The sequence below is a fragment of the Gracilinanus agilis genome, chromosome 4, assembly GCF_016433145.1.
Source record: "Gracilinanus agilis isolate LMUSP501 chromosome 4, AgileGrace, whole genome shotgun sequence".
Lineage (NCBI taxonomy): Eukaryota > Metazoa > Chordata > Mammalia > Didelphimorphia > Didelphidae > Gracilinanus > Gracilinanus agilis.
In genome coordinates this window covers 208,534,809-208,549,706 of record NC_058133.1, presented here as the reverse complement: position 1 = coordinate 208,549,706, position 14,898 = coordinate 208,534,809, and the positions used below count along the sequence as shown (strand labels likewise).

Genomic DNA, 14,898 nt, shown 5'->3' with positions numbered 1-14,898 from the left:
TGTAACACTAAGAAAGGAGATAGAGAGTCATGTAGTAGGAGAGGAATAACCAATGGGCAAGCCACATATGCCACTGGTCCCCAAGGAATGTTAAGACAGCCAGAGAAAGAGTTCTATTACTTGGGTAGATACCTTTGAAGGATTTGTGGGAGGACATGATCAAGAGTTGTTCAGGACATGACAGTGTGGATGGGTTGCAAACTGTGCCAATGAAAATTGTATCCATGCTGATCAAATCACAGATCTGTCCAGCCATCAGAAAATATTTATTGTGTGTCAGCTATGGAAGGGGAGGAAAAGAACATGAATCTTGTAACCATGGGGAAATATTCTTAATTAATTAATTTAATTTCCCAAATAAAAAAAAAAGTATTTATTTAGTACCTCAAATGTGCCAGGCACTATGCTAGGTGCTAGGGGATACAAGGAGTTTGCAACCTAGCCAGGAGAAACCATGTGTACATAGATGAGTATATCCATAAAATATGCAAAGATAATAGGAAGTTACCAAGCTTGAGGGAGGGGTTAGAAAGGATGATGGCATTACCAACGAGGGAATCCAGACAGGTAGAATGTGGCACTTCAGTTGAAGCCTGAAGAACAATGGTATCTAAGAAGCAGAGGTGAAGAGAGAATGCAAAGGGGCTAGTGGGCCAATATGATACTGGACAGTCGAGTAAATGAAAAGGTATAATATGGGAAGGTAGATGGGGCAACTAGATAGCCCAGCAGATAGAGTGCCAGGCCAGGAGTTCAGGAGGACCTGCGTTCAAATCTGATCTCAAATATTTACTAGCTGGGTATCCTGGGCAAGTCACTTAATCCCAATTGCCCAGCCCCTGACACTCTTCTGTATTAGAATTGATCCTTGGACAGATTGTAAGTTCTTTAAAAAAAAAAAAGAAAGAAAGAAAAAGAAAAATAGAGTAGGACCAGGTTGTGAAGGGCTTATAGGATCAGGGGATCAATGAATTAACCAACCAACCAATAAGCATTTTTTAAAAAACTCTTATCCTTTGTTTTTTTGGGGTTTTTTAACCCTTACCTTTTGTCTTAGAATTAATACTGTGTATTGGTTCCAAGGCAAAAGAGAGGTAAGGATTAGGCAATGGGGGTTAAGTGACTTGTCCAGGGTCACACAGCTAGGAAGTATCTGAGGCCAGATTTGGACCTAGGATCTCCCATCTCTAGGCTTGGTTCTCAATCCACTGAGACACCCAGCTGCCATTAAGTTTCTTACTACGTGCCAAGCACTGAGTTAAGTGCTGGGGGTCCAAAGAAAAAGCAAAAATGGTCTTGCCTTCAAGGAACTTGCATAGGATCAAGGCTGTAAACCTAAAAGGAATCTCAGAAGTCTTCTAGTCCAACCCTTTAATTTTAAGAACCTGAGGGTGAGAGAAGTAGCTAGGATAGTTAGTAGAACAATAGAGAGACCATTAGGCTGGGAGTCAAGAAGATCTGAGTTCAAGCTGATTTACTTTCTAGCTGTTTGATCCTGGGCAAGGTCATTTAATCCTGTTTGCCTCAATTTCCTCATCTATAAAATGAGCTAGAAAAGGAAATGGCAAATCTGGCCTCAAATACCTACTATTTATGTGACTCTGGGCAAGGTCACTTAATTTTGTTTGTCTCAGTTTCCTCATCTGTAAAATGAGGTAGAGAAGGAAATGGCAAACCACTCCAGTATCTATGCCAAGAAAACCTCATTTGGGATCAAAAAGAGTCAGATGTGACTGAACAATAAAGGTGAGAGAGGTTAAGTGATATGACTAGAGTCTCACTACCAGTAAGTATCTGAGTCAGGATTCAAACTCAGATCTTCTTCATTCTAAGTCCAGCATTTGATTTAGTATACCATGTAGCCTCCAAATGCCAAATAGAAGAGTTTATATTTGATCCCAAAGGTAATAAGGAGCCATTGGGGATCATTGAGTAGGGAAATGACGTGATCAGCCCTGAACTTTAGAAAAATCAATATGGCAGCTATATGGAGGATGGAATGGAGTGGAAGAGACTTGAGTCAGGGAGACCAATTAGGATGTTATTAGAATACATCATGATAATGGGGGCTTGAATGAGGGTATTGCCCAGGTGAGTGGAGAGAAGGATGGGTTTTGAGAGAAAAATAATGAGTTTTGCATATTGAGCTGGAGATATCTATGGATATGTAGTTCAAAATATCCATTATGTAGATATGTGGTAGTATGGAAATTCAATAGAGAGATTAAGGCTGGACATATATGTCTACGAGCTGCTGGGTGGCAGAGTAGATAGGGTGCCAGGCCTGTAGTCAAGAAGCATTATCTTCCTGAGTTCAAATCCAGCCTCAGACACTTACTTACTGATGCTGAGCAAGTCATTTAACCCAGATTGCCTCAGTTTCCTCATCTGTCAAATGACCTGGAGAAGGAAATGACAAACCACTCCAGTATCTTTCCCAAGAAAACCCTAAATGCACAAAGAGTAGGACATGACTAAAACAACTGAACAACATATAAACCTGTGATTCATCAACATATTGACAATAATTAAGCCCATGGAAGCTGAAGAGATCACCAAGAAAGAATGTAGGGAGAGTATCCAGGACAGAATTTTAGGGGATACCCACATTTAAGGGATGTGATATGACTCATGATCCTGTCAAAAGAGACTTAAGATGCAGTCATCAGACAAGCAGAGGAAGAAGCAAGAGAGAGCAGTATTGGGAAAACTCGGCTGGGTTGGGGTTTGAGAGGAAAGAATATCCACGACCAAAGTGTCAAATGTATGGGAGAATCAAGTAGGATGAGGATTGAGAAAAGGCCATCAGATGCAGATTCTACAACTAAGAGCTGACTGACAACTTTGGAGAAACCATTTCAATTGAGTTATGAAGTTAGAAACTAAATTGCAAAGGACTGAGAAGAGAGGAAGTGAGGCAGTGAATGTGAAGAGTTTTTCCCCAGGAGTTTGGTTGAGAAAGACAGAAGATATGGAATGACAGCTTGAGGGGAAGATAGCCAAGAGTTCTTCTGTTGTTTTTGGAGACCAGGGGACAACTAGGTGGGTCAGTGGATTGAGAGCCTAGAGACAGGAGGACCAGAGTTCAAATCTGGCCTCAGACACTAGCTGTGTGACCTTGGGCAAGTCACTCAACCCCCACTGCCTAACCCAGTGATGGACAACCTTTTGAGCTTGGTGTGTCAAAAATCGCCAAAAAAAACAAGCATAACTCAGGTGGTGTGTCACATCAATAAAAAAAAAACCCATAATTTCACGATATTTATAGTTTAAATAACAAAAATGTATAATTGTAATATATAACTGAATCTAACAGACCAAAATAGGTAAATTAATATAGGTAGAATTGTCATCTATAGTGCACAGAGTGTCTATACTACACTACAGCCAATGTTTCATCCTCAGCACGCAGCCCCATACTTTTCTGTATGCAGCCACATGTCATAGAAAATAGCTATGCATGTCGAATGTCATAGGTTTGCCTATGTCACCGGCCTAATCCTTACAGCTCTTCTGCCTTGGAACCAATACACAGTATTAATTCTAAGACAAAAGGTGAGGGTTAAAAAAATAAAAGAATAAGGAGACTTGGGCATGTTTGCCTACAGTGGGGAAGGAACCAGTAGATAAGGAGATTGAAGATTAGAGAAAGAATGGGGCATTCTGCTAGAGAAGATAAGAGGAGATTGAATCAAGCATATTCGGGCTGGCCTGGTGAGGAGAAGGACCACCTCCTCCACCAGGCAGCAAGGATAGAATAGACTGATGATGTCAAGAGGTTATGAGAAAAAGCCCCCAGAGAAGACCTTGATTTTCTCATTAAAGTATGAGGCAAAGCTGAGGGGACAGAAAAAAAAGAAGTACTGACTTGAACTGAAGTTAGAGGATCAACTAGGGAGAAGTAGAGGGATTTCCTCACCATAGTGAGGGTCCAGTTGAGATTAGATAAAATCCATCTGTAGTGGCTTCAGTCAACAGGGTTGCATGACTTCCTCCATAACTCAAATAAGAGCCGAGGAGGAGGGATGTCTAGGGAATAGTCCAGGGTTGGCAAGGAAAGAATAGTCATGGGAAAAGGAGCCAAAGGATTTGAGAACAGAATATTCAGGATGTGATAGGGTGGATGTGTTGAAATTTGCACCATTGAAGACTGGATCCCCACAGACCCATCCATCAGTCAATCAGGAAGCAATTGTTGGGTGCCTACTATGTGCCAGACACACCTAGGCACCAAAAATACAAGGATATTGCAATCTATCAAAGGGAGACAAGAGGTACATTGTGGATAGAGGACTAGGCCTGGGCATGAGAAGACTTGAATTTAAATTCATCTCAGACACTAGCTATGTGACCCTGGGCAAGTCACTTATCCTCTGCCTTAGTTTCTTCACCTGTAAAACAGGAATAATAATAACACCTACCTCCCAAGGTTGTTGAGCCAGCTAGGTGGTGCTGGGTCTAGAGTCAGGAAGACTCCTCTTTCTGAATTCAAATCTGACCTCAGATACTTCTTAGCTATGTGACAACCTCAGTTTCCTCATCTGTCAAATGAGCTAGAGAAGGAAATGGCAAAATATTCCAATATCTTTTTTTTTATCCTTGCCTTCTCTGTTAGAGATGATATTAAATATCACCTTTAAAGCAGAAGAGCGGTAAGGGCTAGCAGTAAGGGATTAAGTGATTTGTCCAGGGACATACAGCTAGGAAGTATCTGAGACTAGACTTGAACCCAGCACCTCATATCTCTAGACTTGGCTCTTTATCTACCGAGCCAGCCAGCTGCTCCCACTCTAGTGTCTTTACCAAGAAAACTCCAAATAGGGTCATGAAGAGTGAAACACAACTGAATAAAAACAATTCAAGGTTATTAAGAGGATCAAATGAGATAATGTTTATGGAGCACAGTGCCTGGCACATAGTAGTTCCTTAATAAATGCTTACAAGATCCTTTCAGGGGAAGGAGAAAGGGCTCTCTTTTTAAATGTTTTATTGATATTTTTGCATCGCTGTCATTTCTCTATTACTCCTTATCCCCAATAAAAACCCTCTCTTCTAGCAATGAAATACAGTTAACAAAATAAATCCATTGGTTACATCTGAAAATGTATGTCTCATTCCATGCCTGTAATACACCACCTCTCTATCAAGATAGGCATGATTCACCATCAGGCTCCTGAAAGCAGGACATCTCTGCAATAATCAGAGTTTTGAAGTCTTTCCGTATTTATTGTTGTAGTAGTATAGAGACAAACTGGCTATTTAAAGAGTGGAGAGGCCGGGAATTGAAGAAAGGAAGCCAGAGCAGGAATGATAACCTGGAAGGGTTGGAGAGCACCAGGATAGGTTAGCAGCAGCTAAGAGGCGCAGTGGTTAGAGTACTGAACTTGAAGCCAGGAAGACTCAAATCTTGACTTCAGACACGTCCTAGTTGTGTAACCCTGACTAAGTTACTTCACCCTGTCTGCCTCTGTTTCCTCATCTGTCAAATGGGCTGGAGAAAGAAATAACAAACCATTCCAGTATCTCTGCCAGGAAAACCTCAAATGGAGTCACAAAGAGTCTGATGTCCCCAAACAACAACAAAATGATAGAATAGAGACCAGAACTAATCGAAGTAGGAAAAACCCTTCGTAAACATTTTTCTGTTCATTTCTGCCATCCTCATTTCCAAGACCTGCTCCCTTTGCTCTACCCCAGCCCTCCAGCCCCGCCATCATCTAATGCCACTCGGCGTGTTGGGAGAGGAATAGCCACCTCTCCCCCGAGGCATGAACAGGGCCCTAGAAGAAGCAGGTACCCTGGAGTTAGGAGCAGCACAGGCAGCTAAGCCCTCTTCCCTTCCTGTTCCTTCTCTCTCTCACAGGCCTGCCTGGCCCTGCTGCCCTGTTGCAACAGAGGTACTGACGGGGCAGTGGTGTGGGTATGGGGAGGGGGAGGGAGGGAGAGGAGGGGAAGAGGGAGCCGTGACTCCCAGATGGGATGACAAGTTAAACTCGGGATGGCGGAAGCTGACAAATGGCTTCAGGTGTCTTTCCTAGCCTGGGATCCTTGGGTAGAAGGAGGAGGGGATGTTGGCACTTCTGAAATCTCTCTGCCCTTCCTCCAGGCCACATGGTGGGCTTCAAGGAAGATCACTATGTGCTGAGGGAGAACCTCATGGCCTCAGACCACCTGGATACTCCGATGGTCCGCAGCGGCAACCTGAAAGGGAGGGACATGGTCCGCTGGAAAATCAATAATGTACAGTCCACTGGCAGCACCACCCATGCTGCCAATCCCAAAGAGCTGGGTAAGAAGCATGGCCAGGGACTTCCTCTGGGGTAGGGTGGGGGGATAGAGAGCCAGGTCCTGGGTTCAGATATGACCTCTGACACTTCCTAACTATGTGACCCTGGGCAAGTCACTCATCCCCCTTGGCTTAGCCCTTACCGCTCTTCTGCCTTGGAACCAATACACAGTTATTGATTCTAAGATGGAAGAAAGGGTTCAAAAAAAGAAAAGAAAAGAAAAGAAAAGAAAGACACCTTGAACAGTGGTAGTGTGCAAACTACTTGCTTGGAATCCAGGGGCCAAAGGGACATTCATCTTAGTTCTTTATCAGGTCTCCTAAAAGCCAAGAGCAGCCAACCACGGAGCCAACTTCCATCTTCTTATCATTATATTAGTATTTTTGGACATCAATGGTTCCCTGCCCACAATATACCAGGCTCGCTCTTCCACCAAGTTAGGGATCCATGACGAAGGTCTGTGTGTTCTGAGCAGTGGGAACTCTGCTGTGGCCTCCATGAAAGATTGCCAACATGACCCATCCTTTTCCCACACAGTCCCATATGGGTTATCCCTGCGTCTTGCCCGCCTCTGCACTGAGAACCTGCTGAAACCTGATACTCGGGAATGTGAACAGCTTCGCCGGGAAGTAGAGGAGAATGTAAGACTGGTGGAGGGGAAAGAATGTAGAATCCCAGGGCAAGAAGAAATATGGTAGGAAAGCAAAGGAAAAGGAGAAAGCAAAGAAAAGGATGTGGGAAAGAGTTAACTAAAGGGTAGGGATCTCAGGGGAAGCTACGTGGCTCAGCGGATTGAGAGCCATGTCTAGAGATGGGAGGTCCTGGGTTCAGATCTGACCTCAGACACTTCCTAGCTGGGTGACCCTGGGCAAGTCACTTGATCCCCATTCCTTTACCGTTCTTCTGCCTTGGAACCAATACACAGGATTGATTCTAAGACAGAATGTAAGGGTTCAAAAAAAACAAAAATCCTCAAATGGGGACCCAGAGAGTCAGACATGACTAAAAAACAAGTTAACAACAAATTAATTGTTTACTATTTGATCAGCATTCTGTTAGGGATACAAAGGAAGAGCCCAAACTGTCCCTGCCTTCAAGAAGCTTACATTCTAAAGGGAGAGACAACATGGAGGGGAATTAAATTAAGACAGAGTAGCTGGAAGGTCACCTTAGAGAAGAGAACCAAGAAAGACCTCCTGTCAGACATAATGTTGCACACTTGTAATTCCTTCTGCCAGGGTGGCTGAGGTCGGTGGATTGGTCGAGTTCTGAATTTCTGAACTATAGTAGGACAAAAAGCAATCAGGAGTCTGCACTAAATTTGGCACTAATAGGGTGGGCCCTTGGGAAGGAAAGGGCCCCCAGGCTGCCTAGGAAGAGATATACAGGGCCAGGTCAGAAAAATGGAGCAGTTTTGTTTTTATACTGATCAGTATTAATGAGTGCTGCCCATCCAGGGTGGATGAGGTAGGAAGATCCAGTCTCAAAATAAAAAAAGAAGGGAAGGGGTAAGACAGGGGAAGGGAAAGAAGAGGTTAGATGTCCTTCAGCTAAGTGTCAAAGGAAACCAGGGATTCTAAGAGGCAAGGATGGAGGGCCCTTCTAGCATGGGGGACAGTGGGTGCAAAGGCAATTATGAAACTGGACTTTAATGGTCTTTTACCATGCCAGTTTGTGTCAAGGAGACAACTTCACTTCTCCCTTCTTTGTTCTCTTCCAGCTGAATGAAGTTTACAGACAGATCCCTGGAGTTCATAAGCTTCAGCGGACCAAGTTTCGGTGAGTACTTGACATGTGAGCAACTTGCCATACCCTACTCTTGTGATGGTGAACCTATGGTATGGGTGCCAAAAAGGGCACACAGAGCCCTCTCCATGGACACACCTGCAGTCGCCTGCCAGAGTACATTACTAGAAAGCCAGAGGGTCTGGGGGAAGGGGATATTTCCCTCCCCCTCTGCCCAGCAGCCAATGGGAGTGCTTCCTCCCTCCCCTATCTGGAGGGGGAGTGGGGGGGCCTGGCACTCCATCTCTAAAAATTTTGCCATCACTGCCCTAGGCAGATAGTACCTACTCTGGTCCTATTGGTTGCGTGTACCATCCTAATCCAAGATTCTGGATGGAATTTCAAAAGAATAAAATGGGTCATCCCATTGGTCCTTGAGTGGCCCTATACTCTGTAATCTGGCAGTGGATTATGGGGTGGCCTACTAAAATGGGAAGACACCAAAAGTCCTAAATATTCTTGCCCCATCCCACCCCACATCCAGCCCTTTACAGGTGTCTAAGAACAGCACAGCTTACTCATTTCTTTTGTTTTTCCCACAGGCAACAGCCCAATGCTGGGAAAAAGTGAGTAGATTATTAGCTGGTGGTCTGAGGACTATCACTCTCAGATATCTGTCCCTTTATCTTACTTCTCTTTGTTTACCTGACTCAACACTTTCTCTCCTTTTTGGGGAAACAGGGGTTGAGAAAAGAAAAAAAGCTGTGCATCTATGTCCCCCTATAAAGAACTTGTATTCTACTAGCTCTACACCAACTGAGGGCCCCTGTGTCTGGCACCATTATCATCATACCCTTCTAACATAGCATATGGCATCTCAGCTCCCACAAGACTTTGTTTTCTGAGTTCCAGGCCCTGGGCACCCCTATGTGTCAGCAAATGTCTGATTATGAGAAATGCTATGGTTGGGCACATAGTATTACTCTCTAGAGGGCTCTACCAAGAAGGAATTGATGGTGATGGGTAGGGTACCCCCTTGAAAATTTTCTTAGCTTTCCCCCAAAAAAAGAACTGGCACTTTTCCTTCCTTTTCTCTTTCATTTCCTTTCTTCCTTCTATTCTTTCTGTCCTTTCTTCCTTCCTTCTTTTCTCTTCCTTCCTTTCCTTTCTTCATTCCTTTCCCTTTTTCTTTCCTTCCTTCCTTCCTTCTCTCCTTCCTACCTACCTTCCTTTTCCCTTTCTATTGACAAGTTAACAAAGTAATCAGTGTACCACCTATGACCTCCTACTGCTCCCAGTTGGTGTCTTTAGTGCAAGGAGACAGGCAGAAAACCAGTGGAAAGGAAAGGACAGAAAAGAAGAAAAGAAAGAATTAAGACTTGGTGGGAAGTGGGGAGATAAAAGAACTAAAAGTGGGAAAATAAGGAACAGGATCAAGTGAGAATAGGAACAAAAGAAAGAGGGAGCCCTCAGCATCTGCCTATCTATTCCTAGTTATTCAACAAACCTTTATTAAGCCCTTTCTATCCAAGAGAACCAGGGACAACTAGGTGGCACCATAATACATAGAGCACCAATCTTGAAGTCAGGTGTACTCATCTTCCTAAATTCCAATCTAGCCTTAGACACTTTCTAGCTGTGTGTCCCTGGGCAAGTCACTTAACCCTGTTTGCCTCAGTTTCTTCCTCTGTTAAATGAGCTGGAGAAAGAAATAACAAACCACTCTAGTCACAGAGTCAGATATGAATGAAATAACTGAATAATAATAACAACAAATCCAACAGACTAGGAGGTATTGACTTGGACTGAGGACTGATACCTTTGTCTCCCTGCCATGATGGATTTTATAGTCTAGTGGAAGGAGGGAAGATATAGACAAGGACTCTAGACCTTGATGATCCTCTTTTCTTCTGGAGTTAGGCAGGACCACACCATTGTGGACACAGTGCTGATGGCGCCACGGTCAGCCAAGGTACCTCTGCTGAAGCTGACAGAGAAGCAAGTATCCCAGGGGGCATTCCATGAGCTCAAGGTGGCCCCTGGCTACTACACCCTCACCTCCGATCAGGGTAGGTGGCATGGCCCATTGAGCCATGTGCGGGCCCCACTCTGTCCCTCTGACTTGGGTGTACTGAAAGGAACACTGGACTAGCAATTCAAAGGCACTGAATTCAAATACTGATTCTGTACCTGCTGGTTCCTGTATTGGGCCAGTTATTTAAACTCTTGGGGTTGGTTCCTTCATCTACAAAATCAAGGGGATGGAATGGATGATCTCGAGAGCAACTAGGTGGATCAGTGGACAAGAGTGTTGGTCTTGGAGGTAGGATGACCTGAGTTCAAATTTGACCTTAAACACTTAATAGCTTTGTGACCTTGGGCAAATCCCATAGCCTCCATCTGCTTCAGTTACCCCACTGTAAAATGGGAAGAATAATAGCATTCACCTCCTCCCCACCATTGTCGTGAGGATAAATAAAATAATTCAGAGCATTCCAAAAGTCTCAGCAGAAAGTGGAATCCAAAGAGGGGAAATTATATTTTTAAGCACTTTGAAAATACTATATAAATGTTGACTATTATTTTATCACCATCATCATTGGTCCTTCCCTGCTCTAAATCCTATAATGATTTTCTTGTTCTCCCTTTCTGTACTTTGTTCCTCTGATCCAACGTGTCTCTCCCTTGCCCTACTTTCTCCATCCAGATGCCCGGGGCATGGTGGAGTTCCAAGAAGGAGTAGAGCTGGTAGATGTCCGGGTCCCTCTTTTCATCCGTCCAGATAATGATGATGATGAGCACCTGGTGGTAGAGGCCATTGATGTACCCGTGGGCACTGCCACCATTGGACGTCGCCTAGTCAACATAACCATCATTAAGGAACAAGGTTAGAACTGGCATTCAGGGTGGAATAGAATATGGTGGCAGGACAGGGGTGGGATGGCATAGGGAATATTTTTTCCACTTCACATGGGCACAAGAGTTCTTCGGATGCTATTGGTGCATTGCCAAGATGCCATGTCTACTGCTTCCCCCTTCTAATGAATTTTTCTTTCTTGTTTTTTTTTTTTTAACCCTTACTTTCTATCTTAGTTATACTCTAAAACAGAAGGGTGAGGGGTAGGCAAACAGGGTTAAGAGACTTGCCCAGGGTCACACAGCTAGGAATTGTCTGAGGTCAGATTTGAGCCTAGGTCCTCTCAACTCCAGGCCTGGCTCTCCATCCACTCACCACCTGGCGGTCCCTGCTGATGAATTTCAATCTTGCTTCTAACTGCCTGTCCTGGGCGAGTCTTATCTTCTCTGAATCTCGGTTTGCTCATCTGTAGTAGCTACGTCATAGGGTTGTTGTAAAGATTAAATGAGAATGTATATGAATTGCTTTGCAATTCTGAAAGCGTTACATAAATGTTATTTGATATAGTAGAGAGAAGGTTTTCCTTAATACCCAGGAAGGACCTGGATTCAAATCCTCATCTCTGATATATACAGATTATATGACCCTGGGCAATTTACTTAACCTCCCCGAGTTCAAATCCAGCCTCAGACATTTCCTAGCTGCATGACCCTGGGGAAGTCACTTAACCCCATTTGCCTAGCCCTTGTCCATCTGTCTTGGAATATTACTAAGACAGAAAGTAAGTGTTTAAAAACAAAATTACTTAATCTCTGAATTCTCTAGGCAGCTCTCTTAATATTGCAGGTTGCAGAGAAGGGTGCCATCCTGCATTGATAAAGGCAGTTTGCTTATCTGGGGGTTTATTATGGCATTATGAAATCATAAATCCAGGCTCGATCTCTTTTGTGTTGTTTTGACTTTTATTCATTTTGATGAGAACAGTGAACGTGTTCTCTCTGTTGCCAATAAGGTTTCAAGAGTGATGTTAGGACCTGCAAATGAGAGGGTTCCTCCTATGACTGAAGGAGGGGAAAACGAAGGTTGAAACCTCCTCCCCATACCATCTGCCATGATTTCTTGCAGCCAGTGGGATAGTGTCGTTTGACCAACCAGAGTATTCCTTCAACCACGTGGACCAGGTAGCCCGGATTCCTGTAGTCAGGCGCATCATAGACAATGGCAAGTCTCAAGTCTCCTACCGTACGCAAGAAAATACAGCCTACCCCAACCGGGTAAGGGTTTTCTTACAACAGACATTATTCGAAAGACAGTGGCGGGTGAAGAGGGAATGGGCGCAGGTGGGGACACAGCGGCTAAAGTGCCAGACTTGAAGAAGTGAGATTCTGGGTTCAAATCTGGACTCAGATATTTCTTAGCTGTGTGACCCTGGACAAGTCACTTAATCTCAATCACCTCATCCTTGCCACTTTTCTGTCTTTGAATTAATACTAAGACAGAAGGTAAAGGCATAAAAAAAAAAAAAACAGTGGGGCATTTGCCTTGGAGGAGGCAATATGATGCCCTGTTTCCTCTGTGTGTGGTGTGGGTGTGGGTGTGCGTGTGCATGCATGTGTATGTGAGCTTGTATATGGGAAGGGGGGTGGGTTGGAAAGGAGTAATGTCTTGGGTCTTTGGGAATTTTCACTAATGATTTGGTCTCTTTTTTTTTTTTTAAATAACCCTTACCTTCCGTCTTGGAGTCAGTACTATGTATTGGCTCCAAGGCAGAACAGTGGTAAGGGCTAGGCAATGGTGGTCAAGTGACTTGCCCAGGGTCACACAGCTGGGAATTGTCTGAGGCCAGATTTGAACCTAGGACCTCCTATCTCTAGGCCTGGCTCTCAATCCACTGAGCTACCTAGCTGCCCCCTATTTGGTCTCTTTTGAGGATATATCCAAATGGCTTTGGATAACTAATCCTCACCTCTACCCTTATCTCTCTGGCCTCCTTTATGGTACCAAAATCTCCCTAAAAAATATCAGAAATGGCACACAGAGTCAGATATATGGTCCATTCAATGCTCAGATAGTTACTAATTGCGTGACCTTGGGTAAGTCACTGAGCACTGCCTGGACCATATATCTGACTCTGTATGCCATTTCTGATATTTCTTAGGTATACTCTGGCCTTACAATCACTTGATTAATCATGTCCGATTCTCCATGACCCTATTTGGGGTTTTCTTGGCAAAAATCCTAGAGTGGTTAGCCATTTCCTTCTCCATCTCATTTGACAGATGAGGAAACTGAGGCCAACAAAGTGAAGTGATTTGCTCAGGGTCACACAGCTAGTAAGAGTCTGAATATATGAGTATATATATAAGAACATATAAGAGCCTGAAAAATAAATAATAAATAAATAATAAATTTTTTGAAGAGTGACAAAGGGCCAAGAAGCAGTCTGGGACTATGTAGGTCATGACTGACCCTAACTCAATTCTATGAGTCTGGGTGGGGCAGGGTGACAGGGCCTAACTGTCACTTCTGTCATCAGTCATTTCTCTTAACAGCTAAACCCAGTTTCCCTAACTTGTTTGGTCCCACCTATTGTCCATTCCTGTCTCCTACTCATCCTTCTGAACCCACATATAATATTTAAGTTAACTCCCCTGGTTTTCCGTATAAGAGTAACCATGGAAAAATACTCAGAAAATAAATAAACAAACAATCAATCAAATACCTATTTAAGATAGTCTCTGTAGCCAATGGAGATCTCACCATAGAATTGACATCTAGGGTGGAGTCAAGATGGAAGAGGAGAGGACTGTGTCTGTGTGATGGCCACTGGGTCTGTGGCTATACGTCTGGGTGTGACTAGATGGGGGCGGCCCTGTTAGCTTCCCTCCATGCAGCTAATCCTTCTCTTCCCCAGGACTACATCCCTGTGGAAGGGGACCTGCTCTTCCAGCCGGGAGAGACGAGGAAGGAGCTACAGGTGAAGTTGTTGGATCTACAGGAAGTGGACGCTCTCCTTTCGGGCCATCAATCTCGACGCTTCCACATCCACCTAACCAACCCCAAGTATGGCGCGCGGTTGGGGGAGCCACACTCTGCTACAGTCCTCATCGGTAATTGATGTGATGGAGGGACAGCGAGTGGTTCTGGAGAACACCCTACCTGGGTGTAGGAGTAATTTGGGGATTCTGTCTCCCAAATTCCCATGAATAATCTGTGAAATGCCATCATTAGGGCTTTGGGTCCCCTCTTTAAAAATTTCCGTAAGGCAATGAACACAGAAAGTGAAACATTGTAGAACAATCCAATGTAATGGACTCTGCTACTAATAGCAATGCAATGACCCAGGACAATCCCAAGGGATTTATGAAAAAGAATGGGGGAAAAAAAAGGGATGTTCTCCACATCTAGGGAAAAAACGGTGGGAATAGAAATGCAGAAGAAAACATGATTTATCATTTGTTTATATGGGTTTGTGATTTAGGATTTTGGTTCAAAAAGATTATTACAAAAATGAATAATATGGAAATACAACCCGGTGGAATTGCTTGTGAGCCCTCAGAGAGGGGAGGAGAGGGAAGAGGGGAAGGAGAGAATATGAATCGCATAACCATGGAAAAATATTTTAAAATTAAAAAAATAGAGCAAACAAAAAACAACTTCTGGAAGGAGCAACACATTAAATTTGAATACCTTCATGTGCTATGACTCAGAGGATTTCAGGATTTAGAGAAAGGTGGAGAAATATTGAGTCCTGAGTAACAAGTGGGAAAACCACCAGAGCTGTGGAACAAAGGAGCTAAAAACAAACTTTGCTTGTTCCCAAGTTTTGCCGAGGGCCATCTTGAAACCTTAGGTGCCCTGCAGGTGGGTAGGAATCCTGAGACCCTGTTGGACAAGGTCATACCCTGGAAGCTTCCCTCAGAGCTTCCCCTTCTTGAAGTAGGAGATTCTAAGTCTCAGCCAGCCCCCATGGACTTCAGGGAGATCAGGCCCAACTTGCTCATTAGTGTCATCTGTTGAGTAGCTGGT

At 43.9% G+C, this 14,898-nt stretch overlaps 1 protein-coding gene across 1 annotated transcript in view; it reads left to right on the top strand.

Annotated features, from left to right (window-relative positions):
* Positions 1–14,898, top strand: part of ITGB4 (integrin subunit beta 4) — a 58,830-nt gene that overhangs the window by 33,378 nt on the left and 10,554 nt on the right. The window contains exons 19-27 of the mRNA XM_044671672.1: positions 5,864–5,897; positions 6,107–6,289; positions 6,825–6,928; positions 8,008–8,066; positions 8,615–8,638; positions 9,933–10,081; positions 10,720–10,899; positions 11,995–12,143; positions 13,784–13,979. Of these exons, the coding sequence (XP_044527607.1) occupies positions 5,864–5,897; positions 6,107–6,289; positions 6,825–6,928; positions 8,008–8,066; positions 8,615–8,638; positions 9,933–10,081; positions 10,720–10,899; positions 11,995–12,143; positions 13,784–13,979 (1,078 nt within the window). The remainder of the gene's footprint in view (positions 1–5,863; positions 5,898–6,106; positions 6,290–6,824; positions 6,929–8,007; positions 8,067–8,614; positions 8,639–9,932; positions 10,082–10,719; positions 10,900–11,994; positions 12,144–13,783; positions 13,980–14,898) is intronic.